The sequence below is a fragment of the Pan troglodytes genome, chromosome 8 (assembly GCF_028858775.2).
Source record: "Pan troglodytes isolate AG18354 chromosome 8, NHGRI_mPanTro3-v2.0_pri, whole genome shotgun sequence".
Taxonomy (NCBI): Eukaryota; Metazoa; Chordata; class Mammalia; order Primates; family Hominidae; genus Pan; species Pan troglodytes.
Window position 1 is genome coordinate 106,936,559 of NC_072406.2, and position 25,629 is coordinate 106,962,187.

General features: G+C 39.8%; 1 protein-coding gene across 4 annotated transcripts in view; it reads left to right on the forward strand.

The window, feature by feature from the left end:
* Positions 1 to 25,629, forward strand: part of CYP2C19 (cytochrome P450 family 2 subfamily C member 19) — a 135,468-nt gene that overhangs the window by 66,128 nt on the left and 43,711 nt on the right. The window contains exons 7-10 of one of the 4 annotated variants that reach the window (XR_010146989.1): positions 9,796 to 10,004; positions 16,065 to 16,253; positions 16,895 to 17,036; positions 19,685 to 20,143. Coding sequence is in view for 2 of the 4 variants with exons in the window: in XM_024346503.3 (XP_024202271.3) it covers positions 9,796 to 10,004; positions 16,895 to 17,036; positions 19,685 to 19,866 (533 nt within the window). In the remaining 2 variants the exon portion in view is untranslated. Of the gene's footprint in view, positions 1 to 9,795; positions 10,005 to 16,064; positions 16,254 to 16,894; positions 17,037 to 19,684; positions 22,502 to 25,629 lie in introns of those variants that run through there. The other 3 variants (XM_024346504.3, XM_024346503.3, XR_002938238.3) reach the window with 3 other exon arrangements.

Consider the following 25,629-nt stretch of genomic DNA (forward strand, 5'->3'; position numbering starts at 1 on the left):
ACATTTTAAATTTCTTTTTCTCATTGTTCACTGTTGGCATATATCAACACTACTGATTTTTATGTTGAGTTTGTATCCTTCAACTTTACAGAATTTGTTCATCAGTTCTAATAATTATCTTGTGGAATCTTTAGGTTTTTCCTAGTATAAGGTTATATCATCTGCACACAAGGATATTTTGACTTCTTCCTTTCTAATGTGGATAGCCTTTATATCTTTCTCTTGCCTGATTGCTCTTGCTAGGTCATCTAGTAGTATGAAGAATAACAATGGCAACAGTGGACATCCTTGTCATGTTCATGATCTTACAGAAAATGCTTTCAGTTTTCCCCATTCAGTATGGTACTAGTAGTAGGTCTGTCATATAGCTTTATTTATGTTGAGGTATGTTCCTTCTATCTCAAGTGTTTTTTTTTTCTTTTTTCTTTTATTATACTTTAAGTTTTAGGGTACATGTGCACATTGTGCAGGTTAGTTACATATGTATACATGTGCCATGCTGGTGCGCTGCACCCAAATGTCCAACAATGATAGACTGGATTAAGAAAATGTGGCACATATACACCATGGAATACTATGCAGCCATAAAAAATGATGAGTTCATGTCCATTGTAGGAACATGGATGAAATTGGAAATCATCATTCTCAAGTGTTTTTAATGAATTTGTATCATGAAGGGATGTTGAATTTTATCAAATACTTTTTCAGCATCAACTGAAATGATCATATGGTTTTTATCCTTCATTCTGTTGATATGATGTATCACACTGCTTGATTTCCACATGTTGAACCATCCTTGCATCTCAGAGATAAATCCCACTTGGTCACTGTGAATGATCTGTCTATTGTATTGTTGAATGTGGTTTCCTAGTATTTTGTTGAGGATTGTTGCATCAGTATTCATCAGGTGTATTGGCCTGTAGTTTTCTTTTTTTGATGTGTCTTAGTCTGATTTTGGTATCAGGGTAATACTGGCTTCATAGAATGAGTTTGGAAGTATTCTCTTCTCCTTTATTTTTTGGAATAGTTTGAGTAGGGTTGGTATTAGTTCTTTGTTAAATGTTTGGTAAAATTCAGCAGTGAAGCCATCCAGTCTTGGGGTTTTCCTTATTGGGATAATTTTTATTACAGGTTTGATCTTGGTACTGGTCATTGCATGTTCAGGTTTTGGATTTCTTCCTGGTTCAATCTCAATAGGTCATATATGTCTAAGGATTTGTCCATTTCTTCTAGATTTTCCAATTTATTGGCATATAGTTGCTCGTAGTAACCACTAATTATTCTTTGAATTTCTGCAGTATCAGTTGTATTGCTTCCTTTTTTATTTTTGTTTTTATTTATTTGAAACTTCTTTTTTTTTCTTAGTCTGGCTAAAAACTTGTCAATTTTGTTTAATTTCTCAAAGAAACAACTTTTTGTTGCATTGACATTTTGTTTTGTTTTCTTCATTTAAATTTCATTTATTTCTGCTCTGATCTTTATTATTTCTTTTGTTCTACTAATTTTGGTTTTCTTTCTTTTTTCTTTTTTTTTTTTTTTTTTTGTGCTGTTGCAAGATTTAATAGGCTGAAACAGAGCTCCCATACAAAGGGAGGGGACCCAAAGGGGGTTGCCATTGCTGGCTCAAATGCCTGGGTTTATATCCCAATCATTGTCCCTCCCACTGTGCTTTCAGGTAGCAGATGATTGGCTATTTCTTTACCTCCTGTTGTTGCCTAATTAGCATTTTAGTGAGCTCTCCTTACTATCTGATTGGTCATGTGTGAGCTAAGTTGCAAGCCCCGTGTTTAAAGGTGGAAGTGGTCACCTTCCCAGGTAGGCTTAGGGATTCTTAGTCAGCTAGGAAATCCAGCTAGTCCTGTCTCTAAGTCCCCCATCTCAACATGAAAACCCAAGTGCTGTTGGGGAGGTTGGCCGATGACTGCTCTAACTGCTTCCTGCTGAATTGGGGTGTAGTAGGGGTGGTGCAGTTGAGATTTCCTTGGGAGAGGTGCCTTCAATGTCATTAACATTGGAGCATGAGCTAGCAGGCTGGTCCAAGGGTCTGCAGTAGATCTTAGTCATGGACTGCATCTGGGGCTCCATTTGAAGAATGATTTGTAGTTTTACAGCTTCAATTCTGGAAGAGACACACTTAACAAGGAGGTTAAAGATACAGGGATTGAAATGTATGGCCTGCAGTGCCTTTGGCACACTTCACAGGCCCTGACTATCTGCTTGATAGTTTTGAAAAGGCCTGGTCCAGTAAATAATAATTTGGCCATCTGATGGGTGCTATCAATACCTAAGTGAAAGGTTTGGTGAAGGGTTTTAAGTAATTCCCATTGGTTAGCTGCAGGCAAATGTAATTTTCCTTTTTTGGTGGCTAGCCATCCCGAGGGGAGAAAACTATGTCTTCATGAGGTTACCCATTCTATTTCTCCTGCTGAGTATTGGGGCTTGGTTTCCCGGAGGGGATTACCCCATACTAGGGGTCCTTCTATAAGCATTTCTAATGGAGGGTTCTGCCTTGCAGCTCTTTTGGCCTCAATATCTGCTTGGCGGTTCCCTTCTATTTTCCTTTCCTTTCCTTTCTGATGACCCCAGCAGTGTAAGACTGCCACCTCTTTAGGTTTCTGTACAGCCAATAATAATCTCCTAACGGCTTCCTGAGGTTTGATAGATGTTCCCTCGGAAGTTAGGAATTTCCTTTCCCTCCATATTGCTGCATGGGCATGGAAGACTAGGTAAGCATACTTAGATCTGTATATATATATTTACCCTTTTTCCTTTTCCTAATTCTAGTGCCCGAGTGAAGGCTATTAGTTCTGCCAGCTGAGCACTAGTTCCTGGTGTGAGGAGATTACTTTCAAGTATTCCATTATCACTGACCACTGTGTACCTCGCTTTTTGAAGTCCTTTTTCTACAAAGGAACTTCCATCAGTGTACAAGTTGAGGTCAGGATCAGTCAAGGGAACCTCTAAAAGGTCCCCTCGAGTGGCGTAGGTTTGAGCAATTACTTGTTGACAGTTATGTTCTATCTTTTCTTTATTATTTGGAAGAAATGTGGCTCAGTTAAGAGTTGCACAAGTGTGCAGTTGCAGCACTGGCTCTTCAAGTAATAGAGCCTGATATTTAAGTAAGTGGTTGTCTGACAGCCACAAGTCTCCTTTAGCAGTGAGTATGCCATTCACATCATGGATGTCCACACAGTAAGATCTCTTCCTTGTATTCTTTTAACTTCTTCAGATACTAAGCCTGCTACTGCTGCCACTACCTGTAAACCATGAGGCCAACCCTTTGCCACTACATCAGTTTCCTTACTCAGGTATGCCACGGGTTGCAAGCTCATCCCTTGGACCTGTGTAAGGACTCCTAGAGCTATTCCTGTTTTTTCTGTGATATATAAAGAAAAGTCTTGCCCTGTTGGGAAACTTAACACTGAGTCTTGGGTTAGAGACTTCTTTAGGGCCTGGAAAGCCACTTCTGTTTCAGGTGTCCATCTTACTAAATGGATATTGACTTTCTGAGTTTCCTTAATTAGTGTATATAATGGTCTGTCTATTTCACCATACCTGGGAATCCACATTCAGCAGAAACCTGTTATGCCAAGGAACCCTCTTAGTTGCTTTATGGTTTTGGGATGAGGATAAGCCAGAATAAGCTGGATACGTTCCTCACTGAGGGCCCTGGTGCCTTTGGATAATTTTAGCCCTAAGTATTTAACCCGCTGTGAGCAGAGCTGAGCCTTTGGTTTGGAAATCTTGTAGCCACAGGTAGTGAGGAAATTTAAGAGCACTTGGGTGGCTTGATGGCACAAGGTTTCTGAACAGGCAGCTAAAAGTAAATCATCCACGTACTGAAGGACAAGAGTGTCCAGGTATGAGAATTGACTCAAGTCTTGGGCTAATGCCTGGCCAAATAGATGGGGGCTATCCTTGAACCCTTGGGGTAAAACAGTCCAGGTGATTTGAGATGTTGGGTTTGAAAGATCTTCAAAGGCAAACAAGAATTGAGAGTCAGGATGTACAGGGATGCAGAAAAAGTCATCCTTAAGGTCCAGGACTGTAAACCACTCTGCCTCCTCTGGTATTTGGGAAAGCAGAGTATAAGGGCTGGGTACAGCTGGGTATACAGGGACAACAGCCTCACTGATAATCCTGAGATCTTTCACTAACCTCCACTGTCCATTGGGTTTCTGTACTCCTAAAATTGGAGTATTGCAGGGGCTATTGCATGGTTTTACTAGGCCTTGGGCTTTTAGGTCCTTAACAATCTTTTGGAGTCCTTGTTGGGCCTTGGGTCTGAGGGGGTGCTGCCTTTGGTAGGGAAAGGAGGTGGAGTCCTTTAGTTTAACTTGAACAGGACAGGCATTCTTTGCTCATCCATATTGTCCTTCTGTTGCCTAGACTTTAGGATTAATTCCTTCCTCAAGCAGGGGACAACCAATGGGTGTTCCTTCTCCTATGTTCAGGTGTATAATGGCCCCTGGTTTTGCTAGAATGTCTCTCCCTAACAAGGGAGTGGGGCTTTCAGGCATAATTAGAAAAGCATGTGAAAAGAGTAAAGCTCCTCAGTCACAGCTTAGTGACTGGGAGAAGTATCTAGTGACTGGCTGTCCTAGGACCCCTTGGATAGTGACAAATCTGGAGGACAGTTGTCCGAGACAGGAGAGTAAGACTGAGAAGGTGCACCAGTGTCCAGGAGACAGTTAACCTCCTGGCCCTCAATGGTCAAGTATACCTGGGGCTCTGTGAGGGTGATGGCATGGGCTGGGGCTTGCCCCAGGCACCCTCAGTCCTGCTGCTGGATCATCTGGTTAGTGGCTTCTGACTCAGAGGACCTTCATCCCCTGGGGCAGTGGCCCTTCCAGTGGATTCCCTTGACATAAGGGGCATGGACGAGGGGGCAGCTTACTTCTACTTGGACCATCTTTTTTAAAGTGTCCTTGTAGACTGCACTGGAAGCAAGCCCTATTAGGCATTTGATTTTCCCAACTTTTCCCTTTTCCAGAGCCTCCAAAGTCCACTTGCCTGGTATGCTTCCTCAATGCCTCCCTTAGTGTCTCCAGAAAGGCAGTAGGATTTTCTTCCTTTCCCTGTGTTATAGTGGACATCATTGAATAATTCATAGTCTTCCTAGTTTTCCTTAGTCCTTCTAGCACGTAAGTTAGCAAATGTCTCTGGCACCAATCTCCATGTTCTGATTCTGTGTCCCAGTGAGGGTCTACACTGGGAACTGCCTGCTGGCCTGTGGGGAATCATTCTCTTTCCTCTGATGTCATCCTATCATTGACCTGACTGAGATACCAGAGATCGCCAAACTCTTGGGCTGCAGATATGGTGGCACTTCTCTCATTTGGGATTAGTGTCTGATTTAGCAGTAACATTGTATCTCTCCATCTCAGATCAAAGGATTGCCCTAACCCTTATAAAACATCAATATAGCCATCAGGGTTATCTGATCTAAAATACCTAGGTCTATTTTAATTTGCTTTAAGTCTGAGAGAGAAAAAGGTACATGCACTCTGGCTGGGCCGAATTCTCCTCCTCCCTCTGCTTGGAGGGGGCATAATCAGGGAATGTTGGCACTCTTTGGTTCATTATTTACCCCTTTATCTATCTCTTTTTGGACCGTTTGTGTTGAAGGGGGGTCCTTATTAGCTGAGGAAGGAGTCAGGGGGACACTGGGATAGGGAGGTAGACTGAGGGCTTCCTGTAGGGCATAAATCACACTTTTTACATAATTGCGAGTTGTCTCTTAATGAAAAGAAAGTTGTACATATGGCACTTCACTCCATTTGCCTTTTTCCTACAAAAGAGGTCTAGCTGTAAGATGGTGTTATAATTTATACTTCCCTCAGGAGGCCAGGTTTCTCCCCCTTGAAGAGGATATCGTGGCCAGGCGGTACTGCAGAAAAATGTAAGTCATTTCTTTCTTTGACCCTTTCTTAGAGGGTCAAATTGGTCCTAATTCTCCAGAATACATCTTAGGGGTGTTTTTGCCTTGGGGGAAATGTTTCCCATCTGAAAAAAGAACATAGGGAAGCCAGCACCCCTAGTCATTTTCTGATGAGCATTAGTCCTAGAGCATCCTCTATGGTCCTAATGCTTATTCCTTTCCAGGGTGCATAACCACCCATGGACCTCTGCTTATCGGATTAGTTACACTCACTGATGTAGCAGTCCTGCATCTGTTTTTCCACCTCTCTTGACCACAAAGAAAGGGGCCCGGGCTGCTGGATTCTAGTGGTCCTTTACCAGCGTGCCCAACATTGCCTTTGCACTCAGAGGTGAGTTCCTTTCCAGGCTGTATAACCACCCATGGACCTCTGCTAATCGGATTACTTATGCTTACCGATGTAGCAGTCCTGCAACTGTTTTTCCTGCCTTTCTTGACCACAAAGAAAGGGGTCCGGGCTGCTGGGTTCTAGTGGTCCTTTACCAGCATGCCTAACATTGCCTTTGTACTCAGGGGTGAGTCCTAGAGCTGGGCTGGGTTCCTGAGTATTTCATAACAACCCAGCTGCCCCATCAACATGCATTCGCATAAACAACAGTTCTTTTGCAAATTTGTTTCAGAGAGGGTGTATTGAATCTTTTGAGTCAGGATTGAGATAGTCTTTTGATTCTGTAAGTACTTTAAGTCTTGGCTGAGTGCAAAGAGTTCGCACTTTTGAGGAGACCAATTATTAGGCAATTTTTCTAAATCTGCTTCCACAAGAGTCTCTGTATCAATTACTGAATATCCATTGAGGTTTTTTCCTCAGTCACCTGGGAGGAACCATCTATCATCCTGTCCTGAAGGGAGTTCCTCCTATGTCTGGTCGGACTGTTGTATGGTAATTAAGATTTAAATCCCTGTTAGGAAATCTGCTGGGTTAAGGGAATTATCAGAGGTTGGAGTTACATTACCTTTTCCTAACATTATAGCCCCATACGTTAAGATTTTTGAGTTAGTGAGCTACCTTTTTGCTTTTTTTTTTTTTTTTTTTTTTTGACTTAGAATAACTCTGAACTGGTGAGGTGTGCTCACAATGAGGTTTCCTCTAAAAGTTACTTTTCTACTTTTAGTTAAGCAGTTGTTTCTACCGACTGAATGCATTTGGCCCATCCACAGGTTACTGGGTTAAGGATTTAATACGCCTTTATTTACACTGACAACAAAGTGGCAATTACCAATTACAGGTTTTAAATTTACCCTGGCTTTTAAAGGAATGGGGCACACTTTTTTTTTTTTTTTTAACTATTTCTATCTTTTTCTTTCTTTTTCTCTTTGACTCCCTCTTTGTCTCTCTCTCTGTCTCTCTCTCTTAGCCATTACAAACTTGGGGCCCTGGCAAGTGTGGTGGGGAATGGGTCCCACGTAACTGCCCATGTCAAGAGCTGTATACCTAAATCAGGAGGGATACCAGGGATAAGACTCCCTGGGTTATAGCCTGGGTGCCTAAGGATGCAGCGTAGAGACTCCTTAGATCCCTTTAGAGCTACAACTTGCTAGAGGAAATGAAAGTCTGAAACATTAGTACCTAGGAGGCAGGGATCAGAGGAAGTAGATTCAGAGGTAAGGAGAATTTTGGGGCTACACTTTCAAGAAAGTCGTGGTCAGGACCCAGGAGGTATGGGTCAGAAGGAAAGGTAGGGGCACACGCATGGGTGACTGCTGAGTAGAGACTTCTGGCTGCGCCATGATCTCAACCGGCTACTGCCAGGAGTTCGGGACAACAGCTTTCTGCCTCTAGTCAGCCCTCAGCTTCCCCAAGAAAATTGGAAGTGGAAGCTGGCTCCAGGCAGACCAACATTCCCAATAGAAGGGTTGGTTGTTAGAAAGCCCTTCCCCAGATAACCTCACACCTGAGTCTTAAGTCTGGTGGCCACGCTAATCATTTTTAGCTGGCCGACAGGTGCCTGGTATTTTCCTCCAGTTCTAAGGAAGGATAGGACAGAACAGCTAGTGAAAGTGGTCCAATATTACCGCTTTGGATGTCCCTTTGTTGTCACCAAAATGTTACTGGGGGGTCCTTGCTCACAGAGCTCCCAAGATGGTGGTGAGCCGCTTCCAAGATGGTGGTGGGCCACTTCCAAGATGGTGGCAAGCTTCGTGTTCTCTGACCTGGGGTTCTTGGCCTCACGGATTCCAAGGAATGGAATCTTGGGCCATGCAGTGAGTGTTATAGCTCTACTAAAAGCTGTGGGTCATGGAAGAGAACCGTGGAACCCGGCAACTAGTGTTCAGGTTGATTAGGACAAACCCAGGCACTTAGCCATGCAGGAACAATGGCAAGCTTTTAGCCCTATCGGGAATGGCAATGGGACCCTCACCGGATCAGGAGCACAGCAGACACCCTGCCAGATCTGGAGGGATGGAAGTCTGCAGCGGGTTTGTGATGGTGGCAAACAGCAGTGGTGGACGGCGAGTGAAAGCTCAGCTCCAGCCATAACAAACACAGACCAGAAGAGTGCAGTTGCAAGATTTAATAGAGTGAAAACAGAGCTCCCATACAAAGGGAGGGGACCCAAAGGGGGTTGCCCTTTGGTTTTCATTTGCTCTTGCTTATCTAATTCTTTAGGATTCATCATTAGATTGTTTATTTGAAAATTTTCTCCATTTTTGATGTAAGCTCTTAGAGCTATAAACTTTCCTCTTAGTACTGGTTTTGCAGTAGCCCCTAGGTTTTGGTATGTTATGTTTCCATTATCATTTGTTTCAAGAAATTTTTGAATTTCCTTTTTAATCTCTTCATGGACCCACTGGCCATTCATGAGCATATTGTTTAATTTCCATTTACTTGTGTAGTTTCCAAAATTCCTTGTGTTATTGATGGCTAGTTTTATTACTTGGTGGTCAGAGAAGATGCTTGATATTATTTCAGTTTCTTTGAGTGTTTTAAGACTTGTTCTGTGACCTAACATCTGGTCAATTCTTGATAACAATCCATGTGCTGTGGAAAAGAATGTGTATCTGTAGCAGTTGGATGAAATATTCTGCAAATATCTATTAGATCCATTTGGTCTATAGTGCAGATGAAGTTCAATGTCTCCTTGTTGATTTTCTATCTGGATGACCTGTCCAATGCTGAAGTGGGTTGTTGAAGTCTCCAGCTATTATTGTATTGGGGCCTATCTCTCTCTAGTTCTAATTATGTTTCTTTTACATATCTAGGTGCTCCATTTTTGGTTGCATATATACTTAAAATTGTTCCATCCTCTTGCCAAGCTGACTGCTTTATCACCAATTGTCATATTCTTTGTCTCTTCTTACAGTTTTCGTCTTGAAATCTATTTTGTCTGCTTTAAATATAATAACTCTTCCTCTTTTTTTTGTTTTCTTTGGAATGTACTGTCTCATTCCATTCCTTTACTTTCAGTCTATGTGTGTCTTTTTAAGTGAAGTGTTTTTTTTTGTTTTTTTTTTAGGCAACAGATTAATAGGTCTTGTTTCTTCATCTAGTCAGTTTGTCTTTTGATTGGAGATTTTAGTCCATTTACATTCAGTGTTATTATTAAGTAAGGACTTACTTCTGCCTTTTTGTTATTTGTTTACTGGTTGTTTTGTGGGCTTCTCTTCCTTCTTTCATTTCTTCCTGCCTTCCTTTATTGATAATAATTTTCTCTGCATATATGTGTACAGATTTTTCTTAATGCCTAGCTTAAGGCACACTTACACATTGTGCATCTGTAACAGTCCTCTCTTTAAGTTACACATACTTCCAGCACTATAATTTAAATTTATTATGATGTTTGGATACCTTCATCATGATTCATGTACCCCTGAATTGCTAGAACAGATGTTCCATTTCTCTCCTTTTCCATCAGTTCTTACTCGTGTCTTGTCAGCTAAAGTCCAGGAAGAGATTGAACGTGTGATTGGCAGAAACCGGAGCCCCTGCATGCAGGACAGGGGCCACATGCCCTACACAGATGCTGTGGTACACGAGGTCCAGAGATACATTGACCTCCTCCCCACCAGCCTGCCCCATGCAGTGACCTGTGACGTTAAATTCAGAAACTACCTCATTCCCAAGGTAAGTTTGTTTCTCCTACACTGCAACTCCATGTTCTTTTATTCCTGAAATTCACAGTATGATTCTTACCCTCTACCATCACCGGGTGAGAGAAGTGCATTACTCCTATGTATGGCAGTTTAATTGGACTTTCTGTTGTTTCCAGTTTGGGACTATAAAGATTTGTAACAGGTCTTAGTGTCTCACAGTGTGTGTTTTTCAGATTTATTCTTTCTTCAAGATTGTTCTGGCTACTCTTAAGTGGTTATATTTCCAGATAAATTTTGAAGGTGTTAATTTTTCAATTTCCCAAAACATTGGGCTAGAATTTCTGTCAGGGTGACATTAAATTTATAGGTCAATTTGGAAAGAACTGACATCTTGACACCTTGAGTCTTTCTGTTTGTGAATATAATTATGCTTCCAATTTATTTGCACTTTCTTTATTTTCCCAGGAATGTTGTGATTTTGTTGTCATGGCTTGCAAGTCTTTGGTTTTTCCTAGATAATTAATATTTTTGTTGTTGTTATAAACTTACAAAATGCCTTTTGATTTCTTTGTACTTGGTATGTTGAAACATAATTAGTTTTTATCATTCTGATGACCTTAATCTATCAACTTTGCTAAATTTACTAATCACTATTCATAATTTATCTCTAGATTCATTGGAATTTCTGTGTACAGTACACTGTATCGGTGTTAATATTGTTTTATTTCTTACTTTCCAATTCTTGTGGGCTTAATTTCTCTTTATTGCATTCATTATTGCATTGGCTAGAATTTCTAGAAGAGTGTTGAATAGAATTGCTGATAGTGGGCATCCTTGTTTCTCATTTCTAATCTGCAGGAAGCAGTGGAAGTTTTACATTTCAATATTGAAAATGATGCTTGAAGTAGATTTTGGTAGAAATTCTTTATCAGATTAGGGAATTTTGCCCTCACATATATATAGAAATAAATATAAATAGAAATAAGTATGCACATAGAGATGAATTTATATTCTTCATATTGTTTAGGGCTTCTGTGTTTACATTCACAAGGATTTAGTTTGTAATTTTCTTTCTCAGAATTTTCAAGATTTTTGATATCAAGATTAGGCCAGCCTTATAAAACTAAGTGAGAAATGTTTCCTAATGTGAGTCTGTTTTTACTGCCTCCCCGTCCCCACTTTTCTTCTTGTGATCACTCAGTTGTATCTTTGAAATGCCTAATAACTTTTGGTTAAATACCAGATGTTATGTGTAAGAAAGTGCAGAATTTCAGAGGATGTTTATATTCTTCAAAGAAAGATTCATTCCTCTCCCATCGGCAGTCATAATGACATAACACATGTTGTCATGATTCAGAATTGTACATAATGTGAACCCAGTCGAAAATTGACTGTCAGTGTTAGCTTAGCTCTCTGAGGTTCTCCTACCTCTGGAATCTTGAGACCAATTTTTGTCTTGGCAGCTTTACAATTGCCTTCTATCACATGGTTTCTGTATTCATCCAGACACTCTAGTTGCCATCTCAAACCTGCTCTTTTCCAATTTAAACCAAGACATATTATTAGTAAAATTAAAAATAATATAACCTAAAGTTATATTTTCAAGGGGAAAAATCAATGAGATTGGTAAGGTTGCAATTACTAGTGTCACTTTTTGAAGAAGAGAGAATTGTTAATTTACCAAGAGATTATGGGGCTTACCCTGAGGTCACTGATTTAGTGCAAGAGTTAAGACTTCAATGCACTCTGTTTTCACAAACACAGGAGATAACCAGGAGAAGGCTTTCGCTTCTCAAAATTAGGGTCTGAGGGTAATAGTAATGAAACTTATTTCTTCTCCTATAACTAATTAATGAGAAATATACTGAAGAATCAGGATGAGTTGCCAGTCTCCCAATCCACTGCATCAGCTTTGGTGACCTGTTGAAGGGGAATGCTGCATCTGATGAGCTTCTTCATTCACCCACCTGCAGGGCAGCTCATGCTATGCCTGGTGTCTTTTGAGCCCTGAGAACCCAGAGCGCAAGGAAATCACCCACTGAATCCCTTCTTCATGGAACAGCCTATAGAAAAGTGCAGCACTGTGTGGCCAATTCTACCCTCTTTACAAATCAGGCAAATGTGTTCTTCTGCTACAGGCTATATCCACTTATCTAGGTGGAGATAATAGTCTGAGAGAGGAGTTGGCAAACTGTTCCTGTAATGGGCCAGATAGTAAACATTTTAGACTTTTTAGGCCATGATGTTTCTGTTGCAATCCTTGACATCTGCTATTGTAGCATGAAAGCAGTCATAGACAATGTACAAATGAATATCTTCCAATTTTTATAGAAACAAATGTAAATTTCCCATAAATTTTTGTCTCAAAAATATTATTTATTTGCATTTGTTCAATGTAAATACTTTTAGCTCACATACTATACAAAAACAGGTGGCAGGATGGACTTGTGCAGAGAGTATTGTTTACTGATGCCCAATATAAGACTTTCCTGTCCAGTAGAATTTTCTGCAAAGATGCTCGATTGATTTGTGTCCTATTTAAAGAATATTTGTCAGCACAAGATTCCAAAGACTGACTTTTAACTTTCTCATAATTTTTTTGTTTTAGCTCTTATATTTACATCAATGACATGTTTCAAATTAATTTTTATTTGTAGTATGGAGTAATAATGGTCGTGCTTCAATGTCTATAAATTTCTATTTATTCAAGTAACATTTGTTGAAATAAATCTGCTTTGGTATCTTAAAAACATTTTAATATAGTACTTATTTATAAATATTCAAGGGAATATTTTTTAAAACAAAATTGTAGACTATTTATATGAAAACTTAGTGGGCAGAATTTTTCATCACCTTTGCATTATAAAATTTTTAAGAATAAATAACATTACACACATATATCTATATGTACATATGGCAGTGTGTATATATATCTACTTTGATATCTGTCCATCCAGCTATCTACACCTCAATACTTCAGTATATGTAGCCCAATAACAATGGTTTTCTCCTACATAATAATAATAGCATTCATAGTATGGAGTTATTGATACAATAATATTATTTACTGTACAGCTTATATTTAAAATTTCCCAATTCTTAAGGAACATTTTAATTACTTTTTTCTTTCAATTCACTCTCCAGTCAAGAAACAGGCACATAATTTGGGTATGTTGTCATTTTTATCTCCTGTAATCAAGAACAGTTCATTTCCTCTGTTTCCTTTCAGTATGTTGATCTCTGTGAAGAGTTGAGGCCTTTAGTCACTTAAATTTTCTTCGGGCTTGTTTTGTATAATTGTTTTCTAGATATTATATTCCAGTTATGACTTTGGCAAGAAAACTACATAGTACTTTGACTATTCCACTGAATCACAGTGGTGAGGCAGAGGCACATAATGTTACATATGCTATTATTGGTTATTCTAAGATCCTGACCTAATAAGTTGGAATCTGCCAGATCTCTCCATTGAAGGAGTTCTGCTTTTATGTGTAAATGATGAAAATCTATGGCATGACACTTTAAGACTGAACACCCTGTTTCCAAAGTCACACATCCAATAGTTTTATCTTTCATTGATGATCCTTGCCTGGCCTGATGATCTTGACCTGAATGGTTACAAAAGATGATTTTTTTCTAATTTCATTATTCCTTCTGTATTTTTTTAACTATTAGAATCTATTTATTTATTTATTTATTTTATTATTTTTATACTTTAAGTTTTAGGGTACATGTGCACAATGTGCATGTTAGTTACATATGTATACATGTGCCATGCTGGTGTGCTGCACCCATTAACTCGTCATTTAGCATTAGGTATATCTCCTAATGCTATCTTTCTGTATTTTTAAGCTATGATTAATCTGTAATGAATATCTCTCCCATATCTTTAAATGATGACAAACAAACTGCATGGCAATGACAAACATTCAATAGTTTTATACTTGTGACTATACTTGTTACCATCCTAGAAGACGTCGTTTGAAGCTCAATCATATGTTTATTCACAAATGCCCTGTGAATAGACACTCTGGCCATTTCCCATGTCAACAGAGACTTCAACTTTTATTTATTTATTTATTTATTTTTATTATTATACTGTAAGTTTTAGGGTACATGTGCATAAGGTGCAGGTTAGTTACATATGTATACATGTGCCATGTCGGTGTGCTGCACCCATTAACTTGTCATTTACCATTAGGTATATCCCCTAATGCTAACCCTCCTCCCTCCCCCACCCCAAAACAGTCCCTGGTGTGTGATGTTCCCCTTCCTGTGTCCATGTGTTCTCATTGTTCAATTCCCACCTATGAGTGAGAATATGCGGTGTTTGGTTTTTTGTCCTTGTGATAGTTTGCTGACAATGATGGTTTCCAGCTTCATCCATGTCCCTACAAAGGACATGAACTCATCATTTTTTATGGCTGTGTAGTATTCCATGGTGTCTATGTGCCACATTTTCTTAATCCAGTCTATCATTGTTGGATATTTGGGTTGATTCCAAGTCTTTGCTATTGTGAGTAGTGCTGCAATAAACATACGTGTGCATGTGTCTTTATAGCAGCATGATTTATAATCCTTTGGGTATATACCCAGTAATGGGATGGCTGGGTCAAATGGTATTTCTAGTTCTAGACCCCTGAGGAATCGCCACACGGACTTCCACAATGGTTGAACTAGTTTACAGTCCCACCAACAGTGTAAAAGTGTTCCTATTTCTCCACATCCTCTCCTGCACCTGTTGTTTCCTGACTTTTTAATGATTGCCATTCTAACTGGTGTGAGATGGTATCTCATTGTGGTTTTGATTTGCATTTTTCTGATGGCCAGTGATGATGAGCATTTTTTCAAGTGTTTTTTGGCTGCATAAATGTCTTCTTTTGAGAAGTGTCTGTTCATATCCTTCACCCACTTTTTGAAGCGGTTGTTTGTTTTTTTCTTGTAAATTTGTTGGAGTTCATTGTAGATTCTGGATATTAGCCCTTCGTCAGATGAGTAGATTGCAAAAATTTTCTCCCATTCTGTAGGTTGCCTATTCACTCTGATGGTGGTTTCTTTTGCTGTACAGAAGCTCTTTAGTTTAATTAGATCCCATTCGTCAATTTTGGCTTTTGTTGCCATTGCTTTTGGTGTTTTAGACATGAAGTCCTTGCCCATGCCTATGTCCTGAGTGGTATTGCCTAGGTTTTCTTCTAGGGTTTTTATGGTTTTAGGTCTAACATTTAAGTCTTTGATCCATCTTGAATTAATTTTTGTATAAGGTGTAAAGAATGAATCCAGTTTCAGGTTTCTACATACGGCTAGGCAGTTTTCCCAGCACCATTTATTAAATAGGGAATCCTTTCCCCATTTCTTGTTTTTGTCAGGTTTGTCAAAGATCAGATCATTGTAGATGTGTGGTATTATTTCTTTTGGCTCTGTTCTGTTCCATTGGTCTACATCTCTGTTTTGGTACCAGTACCATGCTGTTTTGGTTACTGTAGCCTTGTAGCACAGTTTGAAGTCAGGTAGTGTGATGCCTCCAGCTTTGTTCTTTTGGCTTAGGATTGACTTGGCAATGCAGGCTCCTTTTTGGTTCCATATGAACTTTAAAGTAGTTTTTCCAATTCGGTGAAGAAAGTCATTGGTAGCTTGATGGGGATGGCATTGAATCTATAAATTACCTTGGGCAGTATGGCCATTTTCACAATATTGATTCTTCCTACCCATGAGCATGGAATGTTCTTCCATTTTTTTGTATCCTCTTTTATTTCCTTGAGCAGTGGTTTGTAGTTCTCCTTAAAGAGATCCTTCACGTCCCTTGTTAGTTGGATTCCTAGGTATTTTATTCTCTTTGAAGCAATTGTGAATGGAAGTTCACTCATGATTTGACTCTCTGTTTGTCTGTTATTGGTGTATAAGAATGCTTGTGATTTTTGTCCATTGATTTTGTATCCTGAGACTTTGCTGAAGTTGCTTATCAGCTTAAGGAGATTTTGGGCTGAGACGATGGGGTTGTCTAGATGTACAATCATGTCATCTGCAAACAGGGACAACTTGACTTCATCTTTTCCTAATTGAATGCCCTTTATTCCCTTCTCCTGCCTGATAGCCCTGTCCAGAACTTCCAACACTATGTTGAATAGGAGTGGTGAGAGAGAACATCCCTGTCTTGTGCCTTTAAGTCATAGTCTACACATAAGATTTGTGGAAACTGAAGTGATGAAATAGAGCAGCAGGAGTGGACAGGCACTAAAGCCCAAGCTTGATGAAAAGGACAGATTCAGAAGGTTGCACCCAAGTACGCAAGTACTCAGTACTTCAAATGTGATTGTGGGCATTTTATTTAGTTAGTTAGTTTTTTTTTTTCATCAGCAGATTTTATTAAGAAGAAGAAACAGGAAATTCAAAAGCAAGTTCATTTTAAATTAGCTGGTCAGAAGAGTACAAAGAGAAAAAAAAAAAGAAAAGAATCAAGAACTCCTATGGGACTTTGGGATTTTTTTAAATTTTATTATCATTATACTTTAAGTTTTAGGGTACATGTGCACAATGTGCAGGTTTGTTACATATGTATACATGTGCCATGTTGGTGTGCTGCACCCATTAACTCATCATTTAGCATTAGGTATATCTCCTAATGCTATCCCTCCCCCTTCCCCCCACCCCACAACACTCCCCGAAGTGTGATGTTCCCCTTACTGTGTCCATGTGTTCTCATTGTTCAATTCCCGATTGTGGGCATTTTAGCAAGATTATTGTCACTGGCCCTAAGCTCATGCCTCTTATTACTTCGTCTATCTGTCTGGAAATGGTACTGCTCTTCTTTGGAATGGTGTTTCATCATCTGTACATCAAAAGATTTAACTGCATGATTACCACTGTTTCTTAAACCTTCGTGACTTCTTTACAGCTCAGTTCATCTATGTCTCTTGTTTCTAGGGCACAACCATATTAACTTCCCTGACTTCTGTGCTACATGACAAGAAAGAATTTCCCAACCCAGAGATGTTTGACCCTCGTCACTTTCTGGATGAAGGTGGCAATTTTAAGAAAAGTAACTACTTCATGCCTTTCTCAGCAGGTAATATAAATTTATTTCCCTTTGTGTTTCAGGGTACAAGATAACTTTTTTGATCAGTTGGAACTTACATGTGCCTTCTCTGCAGTGGTACAGTTACTCTTTGTACATGATCAAGAGCACTGTTCTGAATGCCTGTGTTTTCTCCGCTTGTGATACATCCTCATTATTGGGCCAGATTAGTGGGTTTTGGAGAATTAATCCAATTCTTCCAAACTGAGAAAGCTGAAGTATAGGTTGGTTGAATTCTGCCTCTAGATACCCCACTGAGGTACTCAAGAACTCCTCCTGGAAGATAAAACTAATTACATTTTCCTCACTAGCCATGAGGAAGTTATCTCACTCCAGAACTTCACTGAGTGTCTTCCACATGGTGTCCCTCACCCCCTAGGCTGGGCTTGTAGGACAAAATTATCCTCAAACACAGAATAGGGTCTTAAGAGGCTCACTTCTGTGTTTGGAAAGCAGAGTAAACAGATCATTGTAGTTCAATAGGACTGAGGCTGTGATATAGAAAAGAACAGGCTGTTGTGGGTTGGGAGGTAGATGGAAAAGCTGTCTGCTTCTTGTTCTCTTGTAACCCAAAATGAGACATAAGTAACTAATAGCAGTAAAGACATTTAAGCTACATCAAAGGAGTCAGAGAGGATGAAAAGAAGAGAAGGCAGGGCTATTAAAGGAGATAATGAGCCACAGGAGCAGGACATTGGCTCTAAATAAAGGATATTAAAACCTTTGCCAAATAACCATGGATGGGATCAGGGGGACATTAAGAATGTAGCAGGATACTCTGCAGTAATGCAGAGCACCATGCTCTTTCCCTAGTCATGGCAATGTTTTTTGGATGTTTGATCTCCACACGTGAAATGTGTGTGCTGAGCATCTGGTGATAGAATCTCCTTCCTTTTTCTGTGACCTTTGATGTCTGCTTTATATGTGGCACTGTAGATACCAAGATAACAAGAAAAGAAACCTTCCTTCAAGCATTCACATTTAGCACATGTATCAGTCCATTCTTTCATTGCTATAAAGAACCACCTGAGACTGGGTAATTTATGAAGAAAAGAGGTTATTTGACTCACAGTTCCACAGGCTGTACAGGAAGAATGGCTGGAAGGACTCAGGAAACTTGCAGTCATGGTAGAAGGCAAAGAGGAAGCAAGCATATATTTTCATGGAAGAGCAGGAGAGAGAGAGCAAAGAGGAAAGGCTACACACTTTTAAACAACCAGATCTCATGAGAACTCAGTCACTATCATGAGAACAGCAAGTGAGAAATCATCCCCTATGATGCAATCACCTTCCACTAGGTATCTCCCCCAACACTGGGAATTAGAATTTGACATGAGATTTGGGTAAGGACACAGAGACAAAGCATATCAGCACACAAATAAATAAATAAATAAATAAGAAATAAGAAATTATGATTCTAGGTGACACATGCTGTCTGTTTCTTCTGCCATATCAAAATACCCAAGACTAGGCAACTGGTAAATAACAGAAATTTATTTCTCACAGTTCTGAAGGCTGTGAATTCCAAGATTGAGGTGTCAGCAAGTTCACTGTCTGGTGAGGGCCTGTTCCTTACTGATAATGCCCCCTCTGTATCCTCATGTGGCAGAAGTGCAAAAAAAGCAAAAGGGGAGAAATGGCTCCCTTGCATCTCTTGGTGTTATTATTTTAGCAAGGACAGAGCCCTCCTGACTTATTCACTGCCTACAAGGCCTCATCACTTTAGTAATGTTGCATTGGGGATTACGTTTCAACATATGAAATGGGGGGAGGAATATTCAGACCATAGCACATTTTTCAATGGAAGCATGAACATGATGTTGAGGAATCCCAGAGAAACGAACATTTTCTTGCTCAGTGAGATGAGAAAGAGGGTAAAAAAGGAGATAAAATTTGACCTATGTCCTGACTGTGGTAATAGAAAAGTTCATCTTGTTCAAAAGGAGAAGCATGATATAAAACTTGAAACCTCATAGTGTGTTGGAGACTGATGATAAGTGGCTATGCCTAGAGTTGAGAGTAGGGGAGGTGAAGAGTGTAAAATGTGATATGGATCATCAGACTGGAAACAGAATGTGAGGGTCCAGGTCAAGCTATTTGGATCTTATCCCATAGGACAGACAGGGAAGCCATTTAAAGTTTTAAAGTGAGGGGGTACATGTTCAGACATGTGATTCTGAAAATACTTAGGGGGAAAAAAATCTTTGGCTGCATACTGAACCAGAAATACAAAGGGAAATGCCGAATGTGAGCCTCCTTCCCTAAGCCCTTCTCAGTTCAACCCACTGGACAGGTAATGTATGTTTCTCAAGAAAGATTTTAATGAATTGCTTGGCATGTAGCTGACAGTCAATAAACATTTGTTGAATACATGGTGCTTGATAAGATCTGAAGATAGGTGAAGAGTAAGCATGTCCATTCATTGTTCAGTTGCCTATCCATCCATTCATCCATTAATCCATCCACCCATCCATCCTTTCATTCATGCATTCACCCAACCACCCATCTATCTACTCATCCCTCCTATGATTCACCAAACAGTTCTTGCATATTCTGTCTGTGCCAGTTATAGAGACAGTGTTTGTCACTCTCACAGTTACACATGAGGAGTAACTTCTCCCTATGTTTGTTATTTTCAGGAAAACGGATTTGTGTAGGAGAGGGCCTGGCCCGCATGGAGCTGTTTTTATTCCTGACCTTCATTTTACAGAACTTTAACCTGAAATCTCTGATTGACCCAAAGGACCTTGACACAACTCCTGTTGTCAATGGATTGGCTTCTGTCCCGCCCTTCTATCAGCTGTGCTTCATTCCTGTCTGAAGAAGCACAGATGGTCTGGCTGCTCTTGTGCTGTCCCTGCAGCTCTCTTTCCTCTGGTCCAAATTTCACTATCTGTGATGCCTTTTCTGACCCGTCATCTCACATTTTCCCTTCCCCCAAGATCTAGTGAACATTGAGCCTCCATTAAAAAAGTTTCACTGTGCAAATATATCTGCTATTCCCCATACTCTATAATAGTTACATTGACTGCCACATAATGCTGATACTTGTCTAATGTTGAGTTATTAACATATTATTATTAAATAGAGAAAGATGATTTGTGTATTATAATTCAAAGGCATTTCTTCTCTGCATGTTCTAAACAAAAAACATTATTATTTGCTGAGTCAGGTTATTAGACCTTCCTTCCTTTGTGCATAATGCAGGTCACAAATTAAAGAAAATAGAGTTCCAGGAGGCCATGCTGGTTCTCAAAATGATAAGGACAGAAAGGACAAAGGGGAAGATGGTAGGGAAGCTATTTTGGCTGAGCATTACCAAAATTTAGAGTTACATGAGGATTGGATTTGAAAGTGAGAAACTGTGTCCAGGAGCAGCTCCAACCTCTAGGGAAATATTCAGAGGATCAGGTATTGTGAGGAATGGATATTAAATGTTCCACATTGGTGTTCCTTTTTTTTTTTTTTTTGAGACAATGTCTCACTCTGTCTCCCAGGCTGGAGTGCAGTGGTGCAATCTCGGCTCACTGTAACCTTTGCCTCCCAGGTTCAAGAGATTCTCCTGCCTCAGCCTCCTGAGTAGCTGGGATTACAGACATGTGCCACCATGCCTGGCTAATCTTTGTATTTTTAGTACAGACAGGGTTTCACCATGTTAGCCAGGATGATCTCAATCTGCTGACCTCCTGATCTGCCTGCCTCAGCCTCCCAAAGTGCTGGGATTACAGGAGTGAGACACTGTGCCTGGTCTAATGTTACTTTAAAGTGTCATTACTTTATCTCTAAATAAAGAATCAGGTTACTTTTATTACTTCATGTTTCCAACTTAGAATGAAGTAATGAAGTATAAATATATGCTTTCATATTGCTGCTCATGTGTTTTGTCATGCTTCTCTCTTCAAACATGAACAAAATTTCTTTTCTTTTTTCTTTTTTTTTTGAAATGGAGTCCCACTTTTTTTCCCCAGGCTGGAGTGCAATGGTGCAATCTCGGCTCACTGCAATCTCCACCTCCTGGATTCAAGTGGTTCTCCTGCCTCAGTCCCCCAAGTGGCTGGGATTACAGGTGCCTACCACCACAACAGGCTAATTTTTGTATTTTTAGTAGAGACAGGGTTTCACTATGTGGGCCAGGCTAGTCTTGAACTCCTGACCTCAAGTGATCCACCCACCTCAGCCTCCCAAACTGCTGGGCTTACAGGCGTGAGCCACTGCACCTGGCTGAACAAAATTTCTAAGAAGAATTACAAGGGTTTAATCTTTTTCAGCTTCTCCTATATTGTTTTAGTTTTAACATTAGTGGGATGATAATTTTATGCTATTGTCCTAATATAATTAGCCTCATGTCATCTCCAAAGCATAGAAAACTAAGTATCTTATGTTAAATTATGTTCACCACTCTTCCTGTCTTCTACTTGAAATGTAAGAAATAAGAAGTAACATAATTGATTATGCTTTTCACAGCTCATCTCCCAGAACAAGCTACTTACAATTTGGAATACGTTTAAAGATAATATATGGGTACAGATGTACATGTACATCTATGCATGTGTGTGTACATTATGTGCATTCACACATAATATATATATGTATAACTTATGCACACATACATATAGGGTTAAATGTTTATTTACAATATTGGGCTCATATCACACATCTTGTATTAAAACTTGCTATTTTCCTACCAAGTAATATGCCAGCAAAACCTCTAAGGTGATAGAAACATAGGCAAATAATTCAGAGAGTTAATAGAAGAGAAAGTGGAAATGGGTATTACATTAATGGAAAGATACAGATGGAAATTACACATTATACATTTTAAACATTCTTCATTGGGAAATGAAAATGTATTAATGTAGTGTTAGTAGAGGTGTTGACAAACACCCATGGGTGAGATAAATAAAAAAGTTGTCTAGTCTGTTTCCTCCTGGAGACTGTAGTGGATAATCTGTTTTCCTGCCTATTTCAGCTCCTAAAGGCTGCCTGCATTCCTTGGCTCATGAACTCCTTTTTCTTTCACTGCAAACACTTGCTTCTTTTGTTACATCTCCTACTCCTACTACTCTTATTCTCTCTCCCTTATGTAAAGACCCTTGTGATTACATGAAATCCACCAGTGTAATCTCTTCATGTCCAGACATTATTTAGCCTACCATACTATTATTATACCCATTTGAACAACCAAACAATTGCACTGATGATCTGTTAAGCATCTTGTTCAAGGTCACACAGCTTTTTAAGTGTCAGAGCCAACAATTGAACAAGGGCAATCTGACTGGAAAGTAGAAGTTGCTAACAACTTTGCTAATTCTCTGCATTTATTTTTATTGTTTGTATTTCTTCCCTAAAATACATGTTTCATATGAGAAGAGAACTTTATTTGGCTCACTAATGACTACCAGCCACCTGAAACACTGTTTAGAAGATACTGGCTCAATAAATATTTAATGAATGAATGACTACTTAATGAATTAATGAATGAATGTGAGCATAAAGGAGCACGTGAATTTATTTATTCTCTTTTAAGGCCAATGTGACAATATTCATAGAAATGTATATGAACACCTCAGTCCTTCAAACAGTTTCACTTCTTGAGTATTCATGGATATCATTGAGTGTATATATTACTTACTATATATAAATGCTTATTTTATGATTGTTCATAATAGACTTGAAACAAAAATTTTACTGGAGGGTGTGAATAAATTATGGTGGATCTTTTTTTTATTATACTTTAAATTCTAGAGTACATTTGTACAACGTGCAGTTTTGTTACTTAGGTATACATGTGCCATGTAGGTTTGCTGCACCCATTAACTTGTCATTTACATTAGGTATTTCTCCTAGTGATATCCCTCCCCCATCCCCCACCCCATGACGGGCCCCAGGGTGTGATGTTCCTCACCCTGTGTCCAAGTGTTCTCATTGTTCAATTCCCACCTATAAGTGAGAACATGCAATGTTTGCTTTTCTGTCCTTGTAATAGTTTGCTCAGAATGATGGTTTCCAGCTTCATCCATGTCCCTGCAAAGGACATGCACTCATCCTTTTTTATGGCTGTACAGTATTCCATGATGTATATGTGCCACATTTTCTTAATCCAGTCTATCATTGATGGACATTTGGGTTGGTTCCAAGTCTTTGCTATTGTGAATAGTGCCACAATAAATACACGTGTGCATGTGTCTTTATAGTAGCATGATTTATAATCCTTTGGGTATATACCCAGTAATGGATCACTGGGTCAAATGGTATTTCTAGTTCTAGATCCTTGAGGAATCACCACACTGTCTTCCACAATGGTGGAACTAGTTTACACTCCCACCAACAGTGTAAAAGCATACCTATTTCTTGACATCCTCTCCAGCATCTGTTGTTTCCTGACTTATTAATGATCGCCATTCTAACTGGTGTGAGATGGTATCCCATTGTGGTTTTGACTTGCATTTCTCTGATGACCAGTGATGATGAGCATTTTTTCATGTGTCTTTTGGCTGCATAAATGTCTTCTTTTGAGAAGTGTCTGTTAATATCCTTTGCCCAATTTTTGGTGAGGTTGTTTTTTTCTTGTAAATTTGTTTAAGTTATTTGTAGATTTTTGATATTAGCCCTTTGTCAGATGGGTAGATTGCAAAAATTTTCTCCCATTCTATAGGTTGCCTGTTCACTCTCATGGTAGTTTCTTTTGCTGTGCAGAAGTTCTTTAGTTTAATTAGATCCCATTATTCAATTTTGGCTTTGTTGCCATTGCTTTTGGTGTTTTAGTCATGCAATTTTTGCCCATGCCTATGTCCTGAATGGTATTGCCTAGGTTTTCTTTTGGGTTTTTATAGTTTTAGGTCTAACATTTAAGTCTTTAATCCATCTTGAATTAATTTTTGTATAAGCTGTAAGGAAGGGATCCAGTTTCAGCTTTCTCCTTATGGCTAGGAGTTTTCCTAGCACCATCTGAATGTTGGCCTGCCTTGCTAGGTTGTGGAAGTTCTCCTGGATAATATCCTGAAGAGTGTTTTCCAAGTTGGTTCCGTTCTCCCCGTCCCTTTCAGGTACACCAATCAAACATATATTTGGTCTTTTCACATAGTTCCATATTTTTTGGAGGCTTTGTTCGTTCCTTTTTGCTCTTTTTTTCCTCTAAACCTCTCTTCCCACTTTATTTCATTCATTTGATCTTCAATCACTGATACCCTTTCTTCCACTTGATCGAATCAGCTATTGAAGCTTGTACATGCATCAGGTAGTTCTTGTGCCATGGTTTTCAGCTCCATCAGGTCATTTGAGGTCTTCTCTATACTGTTTATTCCAGTTATCCATTCATCTAATCTTTTTTCAATGTCTTTAGCTTCCTTGCCATGGGTTCAAGCATCCTTGTTTAGCTTGGAGAAGTTTGTTATTACCAACCTTCTGAAGTCTACTTCTGTCAGCTCATCAAAGTCATTCTCCATCCAGCTTTGTTCCATTGTTGGCGAGGAGCTGCAATTCTTTGGAGAAGAAGAGGCGCTCTGGTTTTTACAATTTTCAGCTTTTCTGCTCTGGTTTCTCTTATCTCTGTGGTTTTATCTACCTTTGCTCTTTGATTTTTGTGACCTACAGATGGGGTTTTGGTGTGGATGTCCTTTTTGTTGATGTTGATGCTATTCCTTTCTGTTTGTTAGTTTTCCTCCTAACAGTCAAGTCCCTAAGCTGCAGGTCTGTTGGAGTTTGCTGGAGGTCCACTTCAGACCCTGTTTGCCTGGGTATCACCAGCGGAGGCTGCAGAACAGCAAATATTGCAGAACAGCAAATATTGCTGCCTGATCCTTCCTCTGGAAGCTTCATCCCGAGGGGCACCCACCTTTATGAGGTGTCAGTCGGCCCCTACTGGGAAGTGTCTCCCAGTTAGGCTACATAGGGATCAGGGACCCACTTGAGGCAGCAGTCTGTTCATTCTCAGACCTCAAACACTGTTCTTTGAGAACCACTGCTCTCTTCAGAGCTGTCAGACAGAGACGTTTAAATCTGCAGAAGTTTCTGCTGCCTTTTGTTCAGCTATGCCCTGCCCTGAGAGGTGGAGACTACAGAGACAGCAGGCCATGCTGAGCTGCAGTGGGCTCCACCCAGTTGAAGCTTTCCCAGCTGCTTTGTTTACCTACTCAAGCCTTAGCAATGGCAGACACCCCTCCCCCAGCAAGGCTGCTGCCTCACAGTTCGATCTCAGACTGCTGAGCTAGCAGTGATCAAGGCTTTGTGGGTGTGGGTCCTGCTGAGCCAGGCATAGGATATAATCTCCTGGCATGCCGTTTGCTAAGACCATAGGAAAAGTGCAGTATTTGGGAGGGAGTGTCCTGTATTTCCAGGTACCATGTCATGGCTTCCCTTGGCTAGGAAAGGGAAATCCCCCAACCTCTTGTGCTTCCCAGGTGAGGCAATGACCTGCCCTGCTTGGCTCACCCTCCATGGGCTGCATCCACTGTCCAACAAGTCCCAATGAGATGAACCAGGTAGCTCAGTTGGAAATGCAGAAATCACCCATCTTCTGGATCGATCATGCTGGGAGCTGCAGACCATAGCTGTTCCATTTTGGCCATCTTGGAATGGAATCCCC